At 38.6% G+C, this 25,665-nt stretch overlaps 1 protein-coding gene across 2 annotated transcripts; it reads right to left on the minus strand.

The window, feature by feature from the left end:
• Positions 1-311: 311 nt before the first annotated feature.
• On the minus strand, positions 312-25,663 carry ARCN1 (archain 1). 2 transcript variants are annotated; one of them, XM_082411105.1, is made up of 11 exons: positions 25,497-25,663; positions 16,421-16,523; positions 15,363-15,626; positions 14,686-14,865; positions 14,349-14,554; positions 13,340-13,504; positions 9,372-9,537; positions 7,507-7,654; positions 7,088-7,196; positions 4,129-4,333; positions 312-2,268 (listed from the first exon to the last, which is right to left on the minus strand). In XM_082411105.1, the coding sequence occupies exons 3-11, from the start codon at positions 15,558-15,560 to the stop codon at positions 2,179-2,181; spliced, it is 1,467 nt and encodes a 488-aa protein (XP_082267231.1). In that variant the 5' UTR covers positions 15,561-15,626; positions 16,421-16,523; positions 25,497-25,663; the 3' UTR covers positions 312-2,178. The 2 variants fall into 2 exon arrangements, with proteins under 2 accessions (XP_082267231.1, XP_082267232.1); XM_082411106.1 differs by lacking the exon at positions 16,421-16,523 and having other exon boundaries at positions 25,497-25,662.
• Positions 25,664-25,665: the final 2 nt, after the last annotated feature.

Here is a 25,665-nt window from a genome sequence, read left to right on the forward strand (position 1 = left end):
GTTATTCTTTAAAGATGAATCCTCATTTTTCTGACTCTACAACTGGCCCTGACAAAATTAAGATCAAAAGCCCGTAAGTGGCATCAAATTCAAAAGCTACACTGTCAGGAGTGCATGTGTATGTGTATATGCTCAAATGTAGAAAAATACACAAGAAGACACAATACCTGTAATAGGGAGAAAAGGCAATGAATACTCTCAGATAGAGATTATTTCCTCTTAAAGAAACATATCATTAATTTTTAATCTTAGATCCTGTTACAGCATTCTGAAGACACCAAAGTATGAGAGAGTCAACAGTCTAAAAAACATTCATTTTATAATACTTTTTATTTGATTAAAGAATTTGCCTTCTTTGTGTACACTGGAATGTTATATTCCCTATGTATTTTACAGGGTTACAAAACTTCTCTCATTTTAAATATTACCCCAAAAGTAATTTTAGAAAAAAAAGTTTTTGTGAAACTAAACTTCACTTTAAAAAAATCATATGGACAAGCAACTCTCAAACAAAACTGAATTAATAAGATTTCTTGTCTACTTAACTACATGACAGATTTTTTGTTCCAGTCCCCTTCTTCAAAAAAACCTTATGTGGAAACCAAGCTAGAGATAAGGATTCTTCCCTGATGCAGTTAAGGGAAAGGGAAAGGCCAGAAATTTCTTTGGCAAACAATTCCATCCATGGCCATTTGTGTGTGACTGCTCTGCTTCAATTACAGTACACTCTTTGCAGGGAAGGCCAGATGTTGTTCAGAGTGGGAGTCGTACTCTCCAACCAGCTGAAAGTGCAGGAGGTCATCTACTGTCATCTGTCTCTTCCCCCTGTCTGTGGCTGCAGCCTGGCAGCAACTCCACCAACTCCCAGTGCAATACTGGGTTAAAAGCCAACGCTGGGCTGGCTGATGTAGTCTTCTCCATTGAAGAAGTAATGGATGAGATGGGGCGGAGAAACAACCATTACATGATGACACTAAACAGAAAAGGCTTAGGGGAGAAAAAGGAAGGATTTCAGACACAGGAACAGAAAGGCTGCTGAAAAAATGCTGGGCAGGCTAGAATGGAGTATATCAATGCCTACACAGCGATATAATCAGCTGGATCTTGAAATGCTAAAAACTTGGTGGTGAAAATGGAGGCTCCTTGATAGTTCAGGACCAATGGGATTGGCACAAAGACTCACTGAACCTACAGCCTCCAAAATCATAACCTCATGTCTGATAGAAAGGAAAAAACTGATGACATAGAGAACATTCAGGAAGAGGGAGGTGGTGAATCTCAGGAATGTGAATGGATTACAAAGACCATTAGCTATCATGTTTTAGCTGAAGTACCCAAAATATGGAGAATGGAAGGCTGGGTAGCACCAGCAGCAGACATGATTACCTGTGGGTGTGAAATCCCTAACTGGACATGACCATTCTCCTCCCAGACACCTTGAAGTGGGGGCTATACCATTTGAAAGCTGCTTCTCAGCTGTCTTTAATATTGACACAAGTGGGATTCACACTAGTGTTCTAAACCAGAGCAACAACCCTGCAAGGAAAACAGCCTGGCAAAGGAATGGAGGGATGAATAGATATAGGAAAAGGACATAAGACATCCTTATCTTTTAACTTCTAGACCCCCTACCCCTCAAGCAGTTCACCTGCATAGTCCAGAAATCAAGAATGGATTAGATCAACCTGTTCCCGGAGTGCCAAATACAGTGCCTATATGCAGATGATCTCAGTGCTGGATTGGATATATAGAAAGAAAAAAACTGAAGGTAAAGGAAAGGAGTATGAAAGATTAAAACCTTCTGCAGAGAAAACTTTTTAAAAACAAAGTATGAAATATATTTAGGGATTAAAATAAAAAACAACTTAGGTGATGGGGGACAAAGTGTTTAACTGGGGGCATTCTCTGGAGAGCTTGCTTTCCTGCTGGCCAGTAAAATCTGCCAAAGAAATCAGCAGCCTTTCCCTTTATGTTTGTGTCATTTCTTTGCCAGAGAATGTCTCTGTGACACTGAAACACTGAGGGTGAGTTGAGGGTCCTTGCGCTCAGAGAATCGTGCACTGTATTTGAAAAAAAGGGTCTCCAATGGCTTGCAGGTTTGGACAAAACTCTTCAGCCACTGTTGGCTTCTTCTTTATTAATTTGAAAATTTTCCTTTTCGGTTCCCTCTTCTTGGTATTACAGAATTTCATACTTATCCACTAGGAAAGTGGTCTCTGTGGAAAACCTTACAGGGCTGTTTCCATCTACCTGGGTCACTTTGGTAACCTAGGAAAACAAACAAAGAGTAAGGTAAAGCAGAAGGACAGCAGGTCTTTAAGGTGCTGGCTAAATTCTCAGTACAGAACAGATCAAATCCCCTAAAGCAGTATTAAAAGTAACTCAGAAATACTAAAAAAGTTCAATTCACAACTGCAGCTCACAGTATCATTCTTCCCTACCAACATGATTAATCCGCTCTCTAGACAGAAAAGACAACTGTTGGGATGACATGTAGAGTGGTATTAATATTAAGTAAAAGGTCCAGAATGAGTGGCCACTGCCCAGGCTCTGCCCTATAAAACCTATGAAAGTCATAGACATTCTATCAGGATGATCAATTAACATTTTGATCCAAAATGCAACATTCTAACAATTCAACATTATTTGTTTAATTTGCACTCAGTCTAAGTTGTTCTATCATATTCATTTTCTAGATATGGCTGGGTCCTTCTAATGAGATTTCTTTTTATTTATTTTTTATTTAAACGTACTTTTTTTTTTTAGTATTTATTTATTTGGTTGCGCTGGGTATTTAGTTGTGGCAGGCGGGCTCCTTAGTTGTGGCATGCGAACTCTTAGTTGTGGCATGCGTGCGGGATATAGTTCCCCGACCAGGGATCAAACCCGGGCCCCCTGCATTGGGAGTTCAGAGTCCTAACCATTGCACCACCAGGGAAGTGCTGAGATTTCTCTTTATTAATAATAACAGATGTCCAATTTAATGAACTACCTGTAACAATGGTGCACATAATGGCACCAACACAAAACTTAAACCATTGATTCACATTTTCTAGTGAGGTTCTGACAAAGCAATTATACTGTCCTGTTCTTCAAATGGTCAGTAACAGGAAAATGTCTTGGGTTCAACAATGTGCTCCCAATACTGACGGGGTTAAGCCAATAACTGAAATGGGGGGGAGGGAGGGAGGGAGAGAGGGAGAGAGGGAGGGAGGGGGAACTGCTCTTTGGAATCATCCAGCAGATGAAACTATAACTTCCCAAGCACTTTCAGGAGAGACAGAGACCATCTGGGAAGATAACCAGAATAACAAGCAAATCAACAAGTCAGAGGGGAAGATAACAGTATAAACTCGGTGCTTATAATGCAATTTGAAAGCTGGAAGAACAACGAGTTAAAAATAATGATCTGAAGGACAGTTCACAGGGAAATCCGTGGCGGTCCAGTAGTTAGCACTCAGCGCTTTCACTGCCATGGGCCTGGGTTCAATCCCTGGTCGGGAAACTAAGATCCCACAAGACGCATGGCACGCAATGAATGAATGAATGCATGAATAAATAAATAAATAAATAAACAGTTCACAGATTTCCCCTGCTTTGCCTGCCTACCTTAAGGACAAGGTTTACAACAGAACTGGCTTATGATTATCCGTATTAATGAAGGGAAGCTGTGACATAAAAGAACACAAAAACTGTATCCATTTGTATTAGAATCACCTTTTTTGGCAGTAATTTTGTCTTCCAAATAAACTTTCTTTCATTCCTTGGGATCAAACCAAGGGACAATACAGAAGGCATTACTAAGTCATGTGTTGAGTGTTTTGGCAAATGGATTTTAAGATACATGAGATTATTAAAAAAAACAGGCAACTAAGAGATATGAGGCTTGCACAACCCATAAGTACTTTTATATGTAGTCATTTTCGGTTTCTTTACTTCGTTTGATCTAGAGAGGAAAACTGAGATAAAGCAGGTGAAGAACTGACGAAGATTATACAATGAGGCAGCAATGGAATCCACGGGGGACATCAGCTTTTCTGATTTCTGCTCTGACCATGAAGTCATGTTGCCTATCAGGTATCTGTCCTACCACTTTCCGCATATAAGTTCTCTATTAAACAAGGGTACCTGTATGTTACAGTAATTTTTTTTGGAGATGAAGGAGACTTGAACAGGGAAGAAATCATTGGGCTGCCCAGCAATGCTGAACTCAAGGCTGCCACTCTTATTTTTGGCATCAATCACTGGCAGGCACCACTCCAAGGTATTTCGTCGACTGTCATGTCGATATTCGCCATCAATCTCACCAATCACCGGTGCGCCGACACCAGATCTGTCACAAGAAACATCCGTGTCAAGTTAGCTGTCCAGAGCTAGAAGAACTATGCCAAGGAAAACCAGCCCCAAATTTGATTATGCTCCTCAAATTCTGCCCACTTTTATATAGTCCTAGAAAAAATTAGACTCCCTGATAACTTCAAGGACCCTTACCTTGGCCAAGGGTCTCATTCATTCCTTTTGTAGGTACAGATATATGCAACCATAAGTAATGGGCAAACATAGTCCTGGGCTGCTCCAACTTATGGACTAGATCTGGAGCTGGCAGAGGACTGAGACTGACAAATGTGTAAAGTGGGATGTATTTCCCAAAATACTGCACTAATGGTTTGCTGCCTTGTCATGATGGAATTTTAACATAGTGTAGCTCTCTTCAAAGATGCCAATGAGGGGAAAAACAGGTTGATAATAACCGTGGGGGAGAACTTAAACACCATTATGTGGTTATTTAGAATGGAGATGAATCTGGACCTTTGAGAGGATGTTTTTAAAAGATTTTAGAAGGTTTTAAAACTTATTGTAGTTGATGCCAGTGGGTTTATTTGATTTATAATCCAGTAACTGAACTTTATTTGATAAGTGAAAGCACAATTACCCCTGGGCAAAATGTGAACGTGATGGGAAAGAGAGATATTACATAGTTGTCCTTAGTCTGCAGGAGAACCAGGGCTAGTCAGGACGCACTGTGCATCCCTGCACACGGCTGACAGGCAGTGCCAGCTACTCCTACACACTCTAAATTTACCATCTTTTAATTCAGCAGTGACATCCAATGTTTGCATTAAAGGCAGGGTAAATAAGGGAGACAAAGAAAACTTTAAGGGTGATATAACACAATTAACTCTTCCCTATCAATTTTATGGTCCCAGTTGTATATATGTTTCTTCCCTTTGCCCTTGTTCCAATTCTGATTCTGAGATCCTCTAATTTGATCAGTTCCAGACAATAGGGTAAAATGCTGTCTAAGGGTCTCTTCTGGAGACTACTGCAAAGTTGAACTAAGACGCAGGAAACCACCATAACCACAATTACAGGGTAAATGGAGAGGCCTAAAACTTGTGGCATCCTAAAAATAGTCTAGTAAAATAAATCTTGACAAAATAAAACCTACACCTGCCACCAACGCCCAAGTCTCACAATGGTTCAAGGCAGCCATCTATTGTTCTGAAATAATAACCAAGCTGTGAAGAATAAGATGATTAGCCCATTAAAGGGGATATTGGTAATAAAGCATATTTTAAAAAATGGAAATAAGAATGACTAAAACCAGACCTGGCCATATAAAGGCCTGAATCAAACTACAAATAAAAATTAATTAAATTAATTTAATTTTAATTAAATTAAAATTAATTTGAACAAAACTACAGATTAAATTAGAACCATTTTCTCTGTAATAATAACTGAGAAATTTAATAGTATAGACACACTAAGAATTCACTTACTGGGTATTCATAATTAAGCCCTGTACTTAATCATGGGGGTGCTGAAAGGCAGAGGAGAGAAGCAGGGATTCAATGGTGAAATAATAATGGTTCAGTCACTAGAAATGCTAGTGAGGAGATAAACTTAAAGTAAGAGTATTTCCAGATGATCCTAGAAAGTAGGCCATTTAAGCACACATCAAAAACTTACCGGAGGGGCTTCCCTGGTGGCGCAGTGGTTGAGAATCTGCCTGCCAATGCAGGGGACACAGGTTCGAGCCCTGGTCTGGGAAGATCCCACATGCCGCGGACCAACTGGGCCCGTGAGCCACAATTACTGAGCCTGCGCGTCTGGAGCCTGTGCTCCGCAACAAGAGAGGCCGCGATAGTGAGAGGCCCACGCACCGCGATGAAGAGTGGCCCCCACTTGCCACAACTAGAGAAAGCCCTCGCACAGAAACGAAGACCCAACACAGCCATAAATAAATAAATAAATAAATAAATTAAAAAAAAAAAAAAAACTTACCGGAACTAAACTTCGGGGGTGATGCATAGTTTTGTTATCTTAACTGTGATGATGGTGCATACATGCCAAAACTTATCAAACTTTATAATTTAAATACGTGTAGTTTATCACATGTCAACTATACCTCAATAAAGCTGTTAGAAAATTTACTGAAACTAATGCAGATATCTTGTTTCAGCAAGAATAGTACCCTTGAAAACATAATCTCATCTTTAGTTGAAAATTTAGAGAACAAAGTGAAAAAGAAAAATTCAGTCTGACAGACTCAATTCCTTTAAGAGTTGCAAAACAAAGCAGAGAAAGTCTGACTGAGAATTGGCTCCTCCTTCTGGAAACCTTCATTACTACATGAACAATCTGAAGACCAATATCTGAAAACACAGCTCTAGAACTATAACCAGCTTTGCTTGTTTGGCTTTAAAATCAGTAATATCCACTCCTTTAAAAGTGTACAGCTCCATGCATTGACAAATGTATCTTGTAAGCACCATTACAATCAAGTCATATAACATTTCCATCATCTCCAAAAGTTCCTTTGTGCTCCTCTGCGATCAAATGCTTCTTCTCTTTGCAATCAAATGCTTGATTTCTGTTCCAAGAGTAATACATTTTCACAATGTCTTATAAGTGGCATCATATAGTAAGTATGCAGCCTTTTGTACCTGGCTTCTTTCACAACTGGCCTTTATGAGAAACAAGTATCTTAGAATGGATAGCCAGCTAAGTGCTGCCTCCAAAACGAGTTCCAAAAGACTAGTTCTAAAAGCTCACTATAGAAAAAATGATTATGTGGGGTACTTACGGGAGTGGGATGGTGATAACCACATCATTCAGTTCTAAATTATCTTCTTGTAGCTCATACTCTATGTTGACATCACAACCATTTCCACTTTCTGAGGGCCAGCAATTAACTGAAGAGAAAAGCAAAGCAGGTATATTAGAACATTAGAAAAAGAATGGAGGAAAGTTAAGATGGCAAATCAAAACTGACAACTGCAGGCCTTAAACATCCTAGTGTAAACTACTAAAAATAATGGTTTCAAAATTAAAGGTATTTAAAATTTAAGCTACTTATTACCAAAATACACTAAATATAGCACTGAGCCCATTTTGAAAGGTCATTTTGTCAAAAAGAATTGTGGCAATGAAGAATGTACAAGCCAGGGCTATTTCTAGTTCTCAGTGCAGTCTAGCTTAGTAGGATTGGGCAGAGGCACTTACTTGTCAGTGGAATAAAAGACTCCTCTGTGGTTTGTAGTCTCCACTTTAGCACCCCAACGTCACTACTGACTGGAAATGACTTCTCTGGGTTCTTCAAGCCAATTAGAGATTCTGCAGTGAAAAGTTTTTTATCCACATTTGGATGGGTCTGAAATGAGAAGGGAAAGAAAACTTCTGAGGTTCAGACATTATAAGACAGGAAATAAATTCCTTTTGGTCTTACATGGCCCGTAATCTAAACATCTAAAACAGGGTGCCTAAAAAATTCCAATTATTTTTGATTTTGAAGAAAGATTTCCTTTCTTCAAAGACTTTTAAAGATTTAAGACATTTAAAAAATAGTAATAAAGTAATTTCAACTCTAAGCCATTTTGTTTGTAAGTAACAAGTTAGTAACTTTGTAACTGAGAAAGTTAAAAGACCATTAACCAAGTCCTTTACAAAAATACTTCATAGGGAGCAGCCTGATGGTGAGGCTAAGCTTGCCAAATAGAAGACTAGGGTCAGACGTTGATCAGCTGGCTGGGTCACATAACAGTCCTGGCCTTATACTAAGGAGACAGGAGAGGGGAAAAGCTCTGTGGAAAGTTTAGTTGCAATTTTGCCTAGAGAGCTAAAGTTGTGCAAACTCAGGCCAACTAAGATGGACTGATCTTTTTAAAAGAAGTCACATTAGGAGAAAAAAGGAAAAAGAAGTAACTTTTGGAGAGCAGATTACATAGACTTTACGAGCCAGCAAAGCTACTGTCAAATAATATAAGTACTACTTCCAAAAGACAACTGTGCGCTGGTTATGAGTGGAATAAAAAGTAGACAAAACCACTTTCTTCGCTGAAAAGGCTTTGTTCTTGTGACAAGAGATATAAGATCAACCATCTAAATAAACTGTAACAAGAACAACTGTAATAATATAAAGAAGGTCTCTTACATAGCCAGGTAGGTGGAACATACATATTCATTTTTAAGAATTTTAGGTACTTTTCAAATATACAATTAGATATTGCCCTTCAGCTAACAAAACAAGCACTGGCAGTTTATATAGTAGCAGCATGAGTAAACTTAGTGTCATAACCTGTTTTAATAAAATACCTCCTGGGCTTCCCTGGTGGCGCAGTCGTTAAGAATCCGCCTGCCAATGCAGGGGACACGGGTTCGAGCCCTGGTCCAGGAAGATCCCACATGCTGTGGAGCAACTAAGCCCGTGAGCCACAATTACTGAGACTGCGCCCTAGAGCCCATGAGCCACCACTACTGAGCCCGCATGCCACAACTACTGAAGTTCAGGCACCTAGAGCCCATGCTCTGCAACAAAAGAAGCCATCTCAATGAGAAGCCCACGCACCACAACAGAGTAGCCCCACTCACTGCAACTAGAGAAAGCCTGTGTAAAGCAACGAAGACTCAATGCAGCCAAAAATAAAATAAAATAAATAAATTTAAAAATAAAATACCACCCTATTAAGTTTTAAAACTTTGTTTTTTAAATTATATTTCAAGCAATATCCTAAATGAATTTACTCTTTGCATAATAGTAACAAATATGCATCTCTTTGTACCTTTGTTAGTGAGTATGAAGTCATTTATTAGATTTCAAAATGACCTTTCACTCAATTCCAGTATTAAAAGGCCATACTACTACAGCTGCTGTCAATCATTCCCAACTGGCTTGGGAAGGCATTTATCAATTCAAGGCTTCCACTGTAGGTAATAAATTAACTTCTTTCCTATGCATCTAGAATGGCACTAGTTATATAAAGTTAAATAATCTTCTGTGTTCTATGGTTCACACAAGGAACTCCAGTTGAGAAAGACTGTGTTAGGTAGACAAAAGCCTTAATACTCCCTTATCAAAAGCCTCTACACACCTGTAGCTGCACCCCTTTCTTGTCTTCATTTTCCACATGAAGACGAATTCGGCCAAATTTATCATCTGAGATCCTAAGCATGATCATGCCATGCAACTCCATATTCTGTAATCCTCCATCTCGTCCACAGGTTAGTGTGATCTTTTCCTCAATCTTCATGTGCACACTGTAGAAAAAGAATGATAAATCTGCTCAGACAGGTAAAAACCAGAACTCCCTTTCTCCAGGGTTTAATGGTGATTAGCCATCAGCAACTTATTTAAAGGTGCTGCAGCCATGTGTATCAAAATTTAAAGCATTATATAAACTATCACATTTAGAATGGATAAACAACAAGGACCTACTGTATAGCACAAGAAACTATATCCAATCTCCTGGGATAAACCATAATGGAAAAGAATATTAAAAAATAATGTGGGGGGCTTCCCTGGTGGCGCAGTGGTTGAGAATCTGCCTGCTAATGCGGGGGACACGGGTTCGAGCCCTGGTCTGGGAAGATCCCACATGCCGCGGAGCAACTAGGCCCGTGAGCCACAACTGCTGAGCCTGCGTGTCTGGAGCCTGTGCTCCGTAACAAGAGAGGCCGCGATAGTGAGAGGCCCGTGCACTGCGATGAAGAGTGGCCCCCACTTGCCACAACTAGAGAAAGCCCTCGCACAGAAACGAAGACCCAACACAGCCAAAAAATAAATTAAAAAAATAAATAAATAAATAAAAAATTAAAAAAAAAAAAAATAATGTGGGGACTTCCCTGGTGGCACAGTGGTTAAGAATCTGTCTGCCAACGCAGGGGATACAGGTTCGAGCCGTGGTCCGGGAAGATCCCACATGCCGCGGAGCAACTAAGCCCGTGCGCCACAACTACTGAGCCTGCATGCCACAACTACTGAAGCCCACGTGCCTAGAGCTGGGCTCTGCAACAAGAGAAGCCACTGCAATGAGAAGCCCGCACACCACACAACGAAGAGTAGCCCCCGCTCGCTGCAGCTAGAGAAAGCCTGTGCACAGCAATGAAGACCCAATGCAGCCAAAAATAAACAAATAAAATTTAAAATAAATAAATAAAAATTAAAAAGAATGTGTATATATTATATATATGTATGCATAACTGAGTCACGTTGCTGTACAGCAGAAATTAGCGTAACATTATAAATCAATTATACTTCAATTAAAAAAAGAAAAAACCTTTATCCCTAAAAAATAAAATAAAATAAAATAAAATAAAATAAAATAAAATAAAATAAAAGCATTACACCCTTTGGTTCAGCAAATCCTCATCCTACAGATAAATTCTCACCTGTGCAAAACAATGTAGTAAGTTATTCACTGAAGAATTGTTTGTAATAGCAAAAGTTTAGAAACAAATGTCCGTCAATAGGGGGACTACTTAAATACATAAAAGTATATCCACAAAAACGAATACTGGGCAATTAGAAAAAAATAAAGAGGAACAATTGAAAAAGCTTTTTATTTGAAAAAAATTTCAAAAATTAAAAAATTAAAATTATAACAGAAATACATGTATACCCTTTTTATGTATTGTTAACATTTTATCCCATTTGTTTTATCATTTGCACACTGTCTCTATATAAATATATTTTACTTTTTTCCCTGAACCATTTACAGGTAGAATATATACATCATGGCCCTTTACCCCTAAACATTTTCAGAGTGCATTTTGTAAGAACAGGATATTCTTTCACATAACCACAGTACTGTTATTAACTTCATAAATTTACATTGATACAATACTTTAATCTACCATTCATATGCCAATTTTGTCAGTTGACCTAATAATGCCCCTTATAGTAGTACAAGATCCAGTCTAGGGTAAGGTACTGCATTTGGATGTCATGTCTCTATAGCTTCAAATAAGGAAATTCTTGTCTTCAAAATAGTTAAGTGAAAAAAGCAATTGGAAAATGTATCTAGTATGCCACCACTAATGTATAAAAAGGAGAAATACAGAAATTATACCATGTTTTTATTCATCTATACATAGACTATCCCTCTTGGAAGATTCACACAAAAACTAGTTAATACTGAGACTTCCCCAGCATCCAAGTGGTTAAGACTCCGTGCTTCCACCGCAGGGGTGCGAGTTCAATCCCTGGTCGGGGAACTAAGATCCTGCATGCCATGAGGCATCGCCAAAAAACTTTAAATTTTTTAAAATTTTTTAAAAATTAAAAAAAACCTAGTGAATACTAGTTGCCTCCAAAAAGAGAAACCTGCATGGCTGGGCGGGAGGAAGAAGTTTTAGTTCAATACCCTTTGAACCTTTTGAATTTTGAACTACATGAATGTATAATCTAGTTTTCAAAATAAGTAAAATAAAAGGTGCTACTGCTATGGGCAATTACTAAGTACAATCTATCCATATTCCTTACTAAAACTATTTTTAGCTGGGTGAACTGCAGAGGCTTAAAAACACTATTCTGGCATCCTACTTTGTTCTGTTCTAACCTCTAAGACTTCCCAGAAACAAAGGCATGAGACTCAAGACCACAGAGAAATGTGTCTTATGACAATGCAGGGTCTCATTTACCTTCACAAGCATTTGCTCCATGCTCAAGAAGTACTTCATCATTCAGAAAAAAGTCTCAAGTCCTCTCTAGTACATGATGGTCTCCAACATCTTATTAAAATAGTGTCAAGCCTCTGTCTCCCTCAAAGCAACTACTAGGAATAGCACAGGAGCTTTAGTGATTAAAGAGATTTACCCCGACGTAACCCTGTTCATTTCATACAGAAGAAGACATACAACATACTCCTCTTTTATGCACACCTGACAGAGGTATCCTCCCAGACTCATCTTTCACTTGACCTCAAAACCATCAGTAACAGTAGAAGGTCTGGGCTTCAAAACAAGAAATCTGAGTCATGAATATGTGAACTTGATAACTACCACTTAAAAATGTTACCAACCAGTACCACAAGTCCTGAGATAAGAGACAAATCAAAATATTCTATACTGGGTTCAAATACTTAAAAGGCAAAAGATAATACATTATTTGCTACTAAAGATATTTATATATTTTGTCCTCCTTAAAACTTAATTAGAAGGATTTCCCTGGTGGCGCAGTGGTTGAGAATCCGCCTGCCAATGCAGGGGACACGGGTTCAAGCCCTAGTCCGGGAAGATCCCACATGCCACGGAGCAACTAAGCCCATGTGCCACAACTACTGAGCCTGCAATCTAGAGTCTGCGAGCCACAACTACTGAGCCCATGTGCCACAAATACTGAAGCCCGGGCGCCTAGAGCTCATGCTCCACAACAAGAGAAGCCACCACAATGAGAAGCCCACGCACGCAAACGAAGAGTAGCCCCCACTCAACACAACTAGAGGAAGTCTGCGCGCAGCAATGAAGACCCAATGCAACCAAAAATAAATTAATTAAAATTAAAACTAAAAAAAAATTAATTAGAAAAAGACATGCCAAAATATAGTACAGTGCTAATCATAGCTCTAGCCCTCTAATTCCACTCCATTTTAAGAGACAAAGTACACACTAGGCACAAAGAAAAGTTATTTTTGTTTAATTTAGCCACCACACAGTTGATAGAAAGGTAAGTTCTAAACTTAATAGAAAACAGATGGCTGAGAGCCCCCAGTCATGTTTAAAGGGGGGAGGGGGAGAGACCTCATGTTAATACCTAGAATGTACTTTTTTAAAAAAAATTTTATTTAAGTATAGCTGATTTACAACGTTGTGCTTAATTGCTGTACAGTAAAGTGACTCAGTTATACATATATATATTCTTTTTCATATTCTTTTCCATTATGGTTTATCACAGGATATTCAATATAGTTCCCTGTGCTATACAGTAGGACCTTGTTTAGAATATACTCTTTAAGTGTTTTAAATCTGGAAAAATTAAGACACAAAAAGAATTTACAGTGCATTGAGATAATTTTTTTTTAACACTCTGTGGTCTGTTCTTACTGAAAGAGTTACTACTTACCTCTCCATATTAATGGGTGGAGCATGCACTTTGGTTGCTTCAGAGGTACGCTTGCCCGTACTGGAGGACATGATAGTTTCACCTTCAGATTTCAATTTGTCAACAAAGTTATCTACTTCCTTTCCTTTGGCTCCCAGTTTCAAAGCCTTGCTAGGGCCTGAAGGCCTAAGTGGAAGAACACACACATACACACAAAAATACACACATGATTAAAAAAGTTAAAAACTAATTAATAATTCTCTATCACTGAAGCTTTCCTTGAAGCTGTTCTTTAAGAGGAATGTGAATACCTCAAGGAAAAAACACAAGCTTCCTAGTGTTTAGTGGACAACTAGACTATTCCCTGCCCGAACTGACAGCTGGGTCACAATTAACATGTAAGCTTCAGGAATTCCCTGGTGGTCCAGTGGTTAGGACTCTGTGCTTCCACTGCAGGGGCCACGGCTTCATCCCTGGTCGGGGACTAAGATCACGTATGCCACAGGGGCACAGCCAGAAACAAAACAAAAAAACAAAACAAAACAAAAAAACCCATATAAGCTTCAAGTACCCAAAGACCAAAGGTATACTTTCATAAGCATGTGTGATCTGACGAAAACTTTGTACCTTCTATCCAGATAAATATACCTGTGTGCAAACAAACTTTTTCACATAATTTCAGGTAGTTCAGATTCTCCCTTAAATCCATTCATGAACACTAGATTAAAAATACATGTTCCTTAAACAGTTAAATATCCCCTCTTCTCCCAAAATAAGGCAACTCTCATAGGAAATTGAGATCATGTTATAATTTGTAAAAGAACTCTCTTTTACACAAAAGGAAAAACACCACATTCAGATTTCTCCTTTATCCCCATATTATGCAGCCAAATTTAATATTACATCTTACTTCATCAAGTCACTCGTTATTTCCAGTTTGCCTAAAAATCAGATATCACTCTGAGATACACACATACAGCCTTCATCTGTCATTATAGGATTGCATTCTGGGTGATACACTGGATTATACCTGGCTGGTGCAGGTGCCACTTTTGGTTTATCAGTTTCAATGATGGTCTCTGTGATCATAGCAGCTGTGCTACCTCCAGACACTGTGGAGCTTCCAAATCCCCCAAATCCTGGTGCTTTTTTGCCCTGTCTCTCTGCATCTCTTCGGGCCTGTTGTAATTCTTTTGCTTTACGCCGCATCTCAGCCTTGGCTTCACGTTCTTGAGTCTACAAGAAGATACATACTTGGATGTAGCTTTGAGTACAGACTAGACTAGCAAATAAAAAAGGGAAAATCAGATAATGAAGCCTAAAAGAAAGATATACAAACTAGCAGCACCAGAGAAGACCCTATTTACCTCTCTGACTGCTCTGAACACCTTCTCCTCATGAGAATCCATTTCTGTGAAGGTTCTGATCTGTGCCAGGTTAACATTCTCCCGGTATCCCAGGGCAACAATTTCATCAAATGCAAAAATCAAATCAAAACAGTGCTCAGATATTTCATTCTCTTCTAAGGCTCGGCAATATTCAGGAATCTAATCATGGAGAGCAATGGAAAAGAAAGACTTAGAATTTATCAGCAGTTTTGTTTTCCAGTTCTTATCCTTTAAAATACACAAATTTCAATAAGCCTAAATCCCTTTATTAGCTCCTTCTGCTACTCTGTATTTTAAGCAAGTCTGTGGCATAAAGTCTTTGTATGTGTGTGGCTACATCAACAAATCTTACCTGAAGAATATTATCTAAAAATATGGCCAAACAAGTGTCAGAACCACAAAGGCAGGTTAGAGTAACTGCTAGAGAAATGGGAAACAAAAGGGCAGTTCTCATATTCTCCTTAGTAATACTTACAGTCTAGGATACCCAGTAAGTGTCTGCTGAATGAATAGGAGCTGTAGTAGTAAGATGCTGGGATGAGGGCTGGGGGCATAGAACATGCAAACTGATAAGCATCAGCTGCTTTGGGGGAAAAACAGTTTTACACAAAAAATTTAAAAACAAAAACTGTAACCCGATATTACAGGATTCTTACCACTCTTGAGAAGAGCCTTAGGGTCTCCAGATCTTCTAAGATGTTGCTGTTTTTGGTAGTGATCAGTACCATGTACAATTTCTCCATAGGCTGGTAAACATATCTGACACTCTCTGTTTCAACAAATGTGTGTTGTTTTCCAGTGTTCATGAGCTTTGGAAAAGCTGCTAACAAGCCCTCAATCCGAGTTCGGGTCATCTCTACAAACTGTCGAGAAACAATAGCCTTTCCTGCTTTTGTGCAGACTGCTGCTGCCAACAGCACCTGCCGGGAACATATAAATAAGTACTAATTAATTATTTCTTTACATGTGTTTTCTCAACATCCTCAGATCTTCTGTAGAATGGTACACTCAGTTATTTAGTGATGTGACTACTATTAGAATGCTGACTTTCAAACTCTACTTCATTGCTCTTTTAATTATAGTATGTCATTCATAAGACAAAGCTAAAGTAGAGGGAAATGAAGCTATTACTCCTGTTTTTCAATAACATACCTAGAGAAAAACTTAGTAAAGAAATAATTTTTTCTAGGTCTACACATACATTATGAATGGATCCCCTGTGACTCAAAACTGGGTTGCTCTCTGCTTTGGCAGACCCATAAAGAAGAGCTTAAACTTTTTCTAGAGAGAATAGAGATCTCCACAGCCAAAAGGGAGGTCTGATCAGGCAGACTGAAGATTTATACAAGGCCCCTGACCTTTCCTTTCATTTTTACCTAGAATATGGAACCAATCTAGTGAGTCTAAATTTATCTTCTGCTCTTTGATTAACCTTCCCATCCCACACTATCTTACCTCCAGACATGCAAACAATCTGTAAAATGAAAAACTAAAAGACTCAATGTTTCACACAGGTTTTGACACTGGGCAATGATCAAGACTAACAGTCTTTTTTTCAGTCTGGCATTTCATTAAACAAAATGAATAAAGCATCAAAGAAGATAAGACCAAATGCCATTAGCAGAGTAGTAAGAATATTAAGTACAGTGTTAATAGTCTCTTCAGTACAGGAACCCAAAAGTTCACAAGGACAAGTAACAAAATGACTATTTACACATTTTGGAAGCCTCAATCCTAGGATACAACCTCTGAAATATCAACATCTTACTGGTCAGGCTTCTCAGCTTTACAGAAACCTGTCCTCTACAGGTGAGCAGCTTGAAGAAAAAACAAGTTAGTCAATTTGAATAAATATTCTTATAGTTTCAAAACAGCAATACAGTTTTATAATAATTATAGACAGTTTTATAATAATTATAGGAGAACACAATGTCCTTATTCATCAAGGATAGGACATTAGGGTATTTGGGAGATAATTACCATCACGCTTATTTCCATGCAGCTACGTAAAAACAATTTATACTGAGAAAGTGTTTGATCTATATCCTGCACAAATAATTTCCCTCTACCAAACAGATTTGTATTTTTACTGATTGATTTGCTTCCAATGAACATCAGGCAAATTTTCTCATGTGAAATCTCAAGAATAATGCTATCAACTGCTCTATTTCCCAAATAACAACTGCAAGTTTAGAAAGAAGCTCATTTAAGGGAGTTATACAATTTTATGTTTCTGAGTCTATAGACTCTATATTGAAACTTACCTTAATTATTCCAGCATAAAGTTACGTTGTATAGAATTAAAAAGTTAAAAAAAAGAAAGTAGTTCTACAGCATAAATAAATACTCTTAGGAAGAATCTTGTTTTGTAAGTTATATCCTTTTAAAAAGATAAGAAAATACTTTAAAAACATACAGAGAGGTATAGAGTATAAAATTACAGTTGGTTACTTCAAGAGTGGCAAATAAGCTAGCTTAAAAGTCCCAAAACAGTCACTTTCTCCAAAATATTTATGATTTTTTAAATAAATAGTTTGGTTTTTTTTAAATAAACAGTTTTGTACTTAAGAAATGTATCTTTCACCATCACCAACTTGGGAGGTTTCTGCTACCACCCAGGCATGAGGCAAGAAGATATACTGAGGGGAGTAAAGGATCCCAGAAAAAGAATAAAAATGCAACAAGGTTATGACCCATTCTTTTCAAAGGAAATCTCCCACCTCATGTCTTTAACTTTACTATTTTGTTGTTGTTGGCCACAGAATTTTATTTAATTCAGCTTTACTGAGGTAAAATTAACATATAAAAATGTGAGATATTTTAAGTATACATCATGGTGATTCCATGTCTTTTTTTTTTTTTTTTTAAGTTTTTGGCCACACCCCACGGCATATGGGATCTTAGTTCCCCAACCAGGGACTGAACCCATACCTTCTGCATTGGAAGGCAGAGTCTTAACCACTGGACCGCTGGGGAAGTCCCAGTGAGTCCATGTCTTTAATTTCATTGTTTTCTTCTAGTTTTATTGAAATGTAATTGACATACAGCACTGTAAAAGTTTAACATGTACAGCATAATGATTTGACTTACATACATCATGAAATGATGACCACATAAGTTTGGTGAAAATCAACTGTCATAATGTTATACAAATGGGTTAAAATTTCCAAAAGTATCAATATATGAATTCGAAAAGTGTCAAATATCAAAAAACTCAACGTATAAAAGTTCTAAAAAACTGGTAATTCAAAAAGAAGACCTAGTGATGATGATGATGCTTGTGAAGAATTTGGATAAACTGTTTCATGAACATAAGAACAGAAAAAAGGAATTATTTCTCAATTAAAAATCGTATTTATGTAACTTTAAACAGTATGTATAAGTAAATTATTAAATACTTTAAGAACATATTTTTAACTATTTGTGCTATAGTCCTAAAAGTTTTATATTCTGAAAAGCTTTTCTTCTTAATATTCTCATCAGGTAAATGAGGTATTCCCTTATATTTAGGATCACCTCACATTGGTTTCTCCTTCTCCCAAAGACTATGTGAATTAGAAATAGTGTTCTAAATTTGCGAAGAACCAAGTTAATATACCAGGAAAATTAAATGACTGGAAGTGAGACGATTTGGATCCTAGTTTTTGTTCTTCTATTTACTATCTGTCTGACTTAAGTTACGCTTCAATCTCTCTTAGCTTCAGTTTCCTCAGAAAATGGAGCATCATCTGACTACCTCACAAGCTATTATGAGGACCAAATGAGTGTAATAAAACTGTAAGCCAAAGCTATACAACTTATGCCACAAAATATGTAAACGTAAAACACACACACAATGTAAAACAGCACCATTATTAATAATAAACTTGCCAAGAAATGCATGTCATTAAAAAATTTGTCACTTCAAGGCAATGGACTTTTACCTTTATGGGTTTGGCAATATTTTAATACTCAAATAATGCAAATAGACTCCCCACAAAATTTTACATATTATGTCAGAGAATTCATAGATCCTCTAGAGTAGTAATTCTCAAATGACCCATAGAGAATCACTTTATGCAGTGAGAAATATTACTAATAAATAGGAACACATCATAAATTTAATACTTATAGAAGCGCTCCTCACCAAAAAAAAAAAAAAAAAAAAAGGGCCGAGAACCACAGTCCTAAGAAGTATGGTACCCCACCTTAGAATTTTATGAGGTTTTGAAGAAACAGAATAAGCCACAGTAAAGATACTAAGCACAGCACAATTTAAACACTTGAAGTCAAAAGTCTACTCAGAGAAAGGACTGCTCAGACCAAACCTTCAGACCTACATAAATATGCTGATTTAATACAAAGCCCATGTCTAACATACCTAATAATAATAAGCCTGTTAGAAACAGTAAGAAGCCTGTTTGTATGTTTCAGGGTAGTTCTTAGGCAGCTGGAATTTAAAACACCTCCATATCATACGGATAGAGTTTAGGTAAAAATTAACATCAAGGCAACATGAAAGGGAAATTAAAGGCAACCTGTAACCAGAAAGGTGTACGCTATGTAGAGCGGCAATTCACCCACTTTGCTTTATTGATTGGGCATGGTCAAAGGCTAATTATAGGCAGTGGCAATCTCCATTTTAGCAGTATTATTATAAGAATTAACTAAATAATTATTTATTGGACACCTACTATACACACTAGATGCTCTCTGGGAATACTATGAGGAAATCAGTAAGACTGGCATTCTTCTCTTAAGAAATCTAGTAAGATCTCAAAAGTTCGCACCCAAAAAAAATAACTTTTTTTGTAACTATGTATAGTGATGAATGTTACCTAGACTTATTTTGGTGATCATTTCACAATACATACAAATATCAAATTATTATGTTGTACACGTGAAAGTAATATGCTATATGTCAATTATAACTCAAAAAAAAAAAAGGCAGCAGGAGGCTAATAGGGATAAGACACAAACATAAATAACTAATACTAGGCAGAGTGTGTTAAGTAATGCACTATAGGAATTCAGAGGAAGAAATTACTTCTAGCTCACAAGATCACTGATGACTTGATGGAAGAAAAAGCATTTAAATTATGCTTTGATGAATCAGGGAATTTGAGTATGTAAAGATGAAGAAACAGTAGGATAAAATAGTAGGTCCCAAGCAGGAGAACTCTGGGACTCTCTTGAGACATTCCACTATCCAGATATAAGCAGAATAAGGTTCCCAAACTAGGACCAAAGTGCCCAACACTAAGCATGGCTCTAAACCTCAAAACACCCAAGACACCACAATCACAGGATCCACAAAGCTGACACAGGTTTCTATTCACTGTTACCCATGTTAATAACACAGTTATTAACATGGCTGGAAGGTATCGTTAGCTCGAAACAAGATAAATTTAACCTATCCTAAATTAACATTCATCTTAAATGCCTTTAAATAATTAAGCTTCCCTTCACATAAATGTTTACCAATTATTAAAAAATAGTTTATACTAAAAGGTAGGTTAATTTTTCCTACTGTAATTTGATCTGATTTTCTTTGGGGAAGAGTGAATAAGTTTGATTCTCTATACAGTTATTTTACTTGTTTTTTACATTTTTGGAAAAGAGCATTTAGACCTCAACCAAACTTTCAAGAGCCCTTGATCGATTTATAGATACAAAAACTGAGGGTCCAGAAGTTACGTAGATGATCTCTTCAGGACTGTTTAAAAAAACAAAATAAAATTTCCCATTAGGTTACACTTTGTCAGACAACTTTTCTCTTAATAATACTTAAAATGCTTTGAATATATTGTCATTTGTTTTTGGATTAAATAACAACATTCTCCTACCCAGCTTTAACTACATGGATCAAAAAGTTCCTTGAGTAAAGAAACCTGGAGAATTAGGTTTCTGTTCTGCCTCTGCCACTAATTACGTTACCTTGGATGTCACTTAATTGTTTCTTGAAATATCCCTAAAATAGAGGTTAGGGACTTCCCTGGTGGAACAGCGGTTAAGAATCTGCCTGCCAATGCAGGGGACATGGGTTCGATCCCTGGTCCGGGAAGATCCCACATGCCACGGAGCAACTAAGCCTGTGCGCCACAACTACTGAGCCTGTGCTCTAGAGCCCGCGAGCCACAACTACTGAGCCTGCGTGCCCTAGAGCCTGCGCTCCGGAACAAGAGAAGCCACTGCAATGAGAAGCCCACGCACTGCGATGAAGAGTAGCCCCTCCTTGCCACAACTAGAGAAAGCCCGCGCGCTGCAACGAAGACAAAAGGCAGCCAAAAATAGGGCTTCCCTGGTGGCGCAGTGGTTGAGAATCTGCCTGCTAATGCAGGAGACACGGGTTTGAGCCCTGGTCTGGGAAGATCCCACATGCCGCGGACCAACTGGGCCCGTGAGCCACAACTACTGAGCCTGCGCATCTGGAGCCTGTGCTCCGCAATAAGAGAGGCCACGACAGTGAAAGGCCTGCGCACCGCGATGAAGAGTGGCCCCCACTTGCCACAACTAGAGAAAGCCCTCGCACAGAAATGAAGACCCAACACAGCCATAAATAAATAAATTTAAAAATAAAAAATAAAAAAAAATTTTTAAAAAGGCAGCCAAAAATAAATTAATTTTAAAAATAAATAAAATAAAATAAAAGAGGTTAGTTTATGTGAAAATAGAGGTTAGTTTATGTGAAAGTGCCTTTGCATCTTTAAGATTCTATAAGTGTAAGCATCTGAAAACTTTACAGCAACAGAAAATGTGCAATACCTCCATTTCACACCCACTGCTCCAGTGGTAACTATCAATACTTTGGTTTTTTTGGGTTTTTTATTGGTGCACAGGCTTCTCTCTAGTTGTGGCGTATGGGTTTTCTCTCTCTAGTTGTGGCACGGGCTCCAGTGTGCCTGGGTTCTGTACTTGTGGCCCGTGGGTTCCACGGCTCATGGGCTCTGTAATTTGTGGCATGCAGACTCTCTACTTGAGGTGCATGAGGTCAGTAGTTGCGGCACATGGGCTTAGTTGCCCTGTGGCATGTGGGATCGTAGCTCCCTGACTAGGGATCGAACCCACATCCCCTGCATTGGAAGGCGGATTCTTACCACTGGACCACCAGGGAAGTCCCACTATCAATACTTTGGAACCATACATTAATATTAAGCTGCCAGAAGGCAAACTGCCTAACCAAAACAAATCATGTGTGTGTATAGTATACGTGTGTCAGACAGCTGCCATATCATCCCTTCACCCCCACTAGTGATAGAGGTCCAAGCATAACAGGTAGTAATTCAGCATAAATACGTATAATTCCCTAAAGAAAAAAGTCAAGGACTTCCTTGAACCTCTAAATGCTTCAGTATTCCTCACTTCCAGAATTAGCCAGTCACTTTGTTCCTCGTAATTCACTGTAATGATGATATATATAATAATTCATGATCATATTAAGGCCAGCTTCTACAACTGTCATAGAGGACCATTTCGTCTTTCTTGTATGCATGAGGTGATTACAGATAAAATCAAATCGGGGGAAGATTACAATAAAATACAGAGCACATACAAAACCAAAACCTGAAGTTACTCAGTGAGAGTTTTAAGCTCATCACAAGTTTCTGTTCTAAAACAAAAACCTGTAGAGTATAAAAATAAAAGGACATTGTTCTCAGTTTCTGCAGTGTACCTTCTATTTGGAGAATAAATAAGACGGTAAGTCAAAAGAAACCCAAGAAAATCATTTTCATTCTTTGCTCTCCTCTCAAACAACAATCAAAAAAAATACATAAAGAATACAATAGCTGTGCAGATGCTGTATTGTATATGAAAAAGAAAAAGAAAAAAGAAAAACCAAAACAATAATAACTCCCTAACTGGGAACTGTTATTACTGTGTAGGATTCAGTCTCCCCCTGCCCCCATCATGTGTAGACCAGCCATACAAACCCAAATCTAGCTTCCTACTAACTAATGACTCTTGGGAACTGAACATATTGTGATCATTTATATTTAATGTGATCACTACAGTAAATTTACTCATTGCCTATACTTAATAAATAAGAAGAGAACAGGGGGCTTCCCTGGTGGTGCAGTGGTTAAGAATCCGCCTGTCAATGCAGGGGACACGGGTTCGAGCCCTGGTCTGGGAAGATCCCACATGCCGTGGAGCAGCTGGGCCCGTGAGCCACAATTACTGAGCCTGCGCGTCTGGAGCCTGTGCTCCGCAACAAGAGAGGCCACGATAGTGAGAGGCCCGCGCACCGCGATGAAGAGTGGCCCCCGCTTGCCACAACTAGAGAAAGCCCTCGCACAGAAACGAAGACACAACACAGCCATAAATAAATAAATAAATAAATAAATAAATAAAAAAGAAGAGAACAGCACTCTGTAGATATAAATAAAGATTTTACAGATTAGGGTTAACCATGAGACTTAATATCAAGTTCATTCAAATATAAGTTTACTAAGAAAAAGAACTGACTATAATGATATCTGACAAGTGTTAAGAAAATAAGAACATGTTCTCATTAATTTGCAGAAAGCTAGAAAAAAAGATCAATCAAAAGATGCTTTTTTTTGTACTTCATTTTATAACAAAGTCACCATAGGCCATTTGTTTTTCCATTTGTTCATTTATTTCTCTAGGAGGACTTTGTAGTGTAGGACACTTTGCGCCAACTTCAGTAACTAAAGCTAAAGGAAATTTATTTTTCAAAAATCAACATTTACATACTGATATCTACAACTTACCCTAAAGCACATTTGAAAAAAAAGATGGCTACAGGGATGAATGGATCATTACGTGTGTGATAAAGCAAGAATAGTGAAATGTCAATTACAGAATCTAGCTGTTGGTTACATGGAGTGTTCACTGTAAAGCTCTTTCAACTTTCCCACATGTTTGAAAAATGTTGAGGAAAAATTAACTTTCAGAAGTTTGGATACAACTTTTAGATCCAAGAAATCTTACAAAATGTTACCCTATTTGGACCTTTCTTTGTCCAGGGATCTCTTTGTAAAGGAACAGAACCTGAAAACATTACACAGAAAAATACTTAATAATGTCTTATAGAATGTACTGAGATAAGTTGTTCTCCAGAGTACACAAATCTGTAGGTATCTGGATCATGCCAAGTCCCAAGTAATTCAGAAACATATGCATATTTAAACATGACACAACTGTATGTATATGCACACATGTCCAAATAATATGCAAAATTTATATTTTTATATTTATCACTCAACACCTAGGGCTCTACCACCCCTCTGGTTATCTATGAATTAAAAATCATACTAGGAAAAAAAATAGTATGAGGTTCCAAGAACTTTTCAACAAACAAGGTTTTTGTAAAGATTAACCTACATTTCATTTATATAATACAAGACTTTAATTTTGCTTTTAATATTACACTATACTCTGAAATGCAGTACAGGTACATCCAGGATGTATAAAGGAAGTAGTTTAAAAATCACAACCCAAATACTAAGCCTCCTAGTGGAAACGAAGAAAGGAGTTTTGGGAAATTTTATGTCCAACATAAAAGTTTTATGAGGTAAACCTACTTGATGCAATTTATATGCCTGAAGCTGAAGAAAACCTTTCAGTGGTTTAAAGCCCAAGCATGAAGGCCCCCCCCCCCACCATCCAAGTTCTCATCTAAAAAGGTCGTGAACAGAACTTAATGATTGGCACCAAATTATACTGTCATCTCTGAAGTGTGTAGGAAGATGCTTGAAATCAAATTAATAATCTATTGACAAAAAGAGAATTTAAAAAAAAGAACGTCCTTCAAAAGACTGAAGGGCATAAAGTGCACTTAAAAAAATTACTAGCTTGTCTGGAACCACAAAATTTCTCCTACTTCATAAATATCCACAAATCGTCGTGAGAAAGCAAGATGTAGTGGAGTGAGCACTGTTTTGTCCCATCTCGCACCCACGTTAATTTTGACAATAGATGAGAACACAAAGATAATGCAACTGAAGGCAAGTAACAGGTCCCAGAGTATAAACCCCTCCTCCCTCCTGTGAGATAACTGATTACGATATGCCACATCCACATTTCACTTCACCTGAACGACAAGCTCCCTGAAGACAGAAAGCCTGTGATATCGATAACTCGGCTCACATTTTCCCAATGCTCTTATACACAGCGTATACTCAATCACACTGACAAATGGACCCACCTAAGATCTACAGAAGTAGGTGGCAGGTTTCTGGGACACTTGGGTCCGACAAATTAGTGACAAATTAGTGTCAGAAGGTACTCCTTCCTGTTCTATGTCTCCTTTCGAACCTTCCTCTATTTGTCCTCTTCAAACAAACTAAAGAAAAAGTCCTGAACACTAATGGGTTTAGATTTCAAACTTCAACGGCCTACGGAACACCGGGGATGAGAGGTGAGGTGATTACAGAAGGAAGAGAACCCTCGAGAGGCCCAGCTTGCTGCGCCTAGGTGCCCACGGAACCTGCTGGACACTAGCGCCCAGGTCCACAGCGTGCGGTCCAAGGGACATCACTAAGAGGTTCTTGCAGAGCAACAACCCTGGGCCCGTTTTAGGGCCCGGGTCCCGGCAGAGGAGAGTGCCCAGCTGGTTGCGGGGGAGGGGTGTGGGCGCGACCACAGAGGGACTGGAGTCAGGTCCCTCGGATCTCCCGGGAGGTCGGGCACAGGGTGCGGAAGGCCACCCTGCTCCCAGAGCCCCGGGGAAGCGCCCAGCTCCAGGCCCTCGGGGCGGGGCTCCTCTGGCCCCAGCACAGGCCGGCAGCAGGGAGAGCGGTCGAGCAAGGCCGGGAACCGGGAGTTGGGCCCGGCCCGGGTCTTACCATGGCGACGGCGGTGGTGGGGCGCACCCGCGCTCCGGCGCCACTGCAGCTAGGGCTGGGGTCGGGGGAAGGGGAGCACCGGCCGCTCCGGACCTGCTGCCCCCCTGACAGGAGAGCCGGCCGCTTCGCCTCTTGCCAAGATGGCGGCCTCGAGCCACGTCTCCAACCG

This window comes from Balaenoptera physalus (genome assembly GCF_965194825.1).
Source record: "Balaenoptera physalus genome assembly, chromosome: 10".
Lineage (NCBI taxonomy): Eukaryota > Metazoa > Chordata > Mammalia > Artiodactyla > Balaenopteridae > Balaenoptera > Balaenoptera physalus.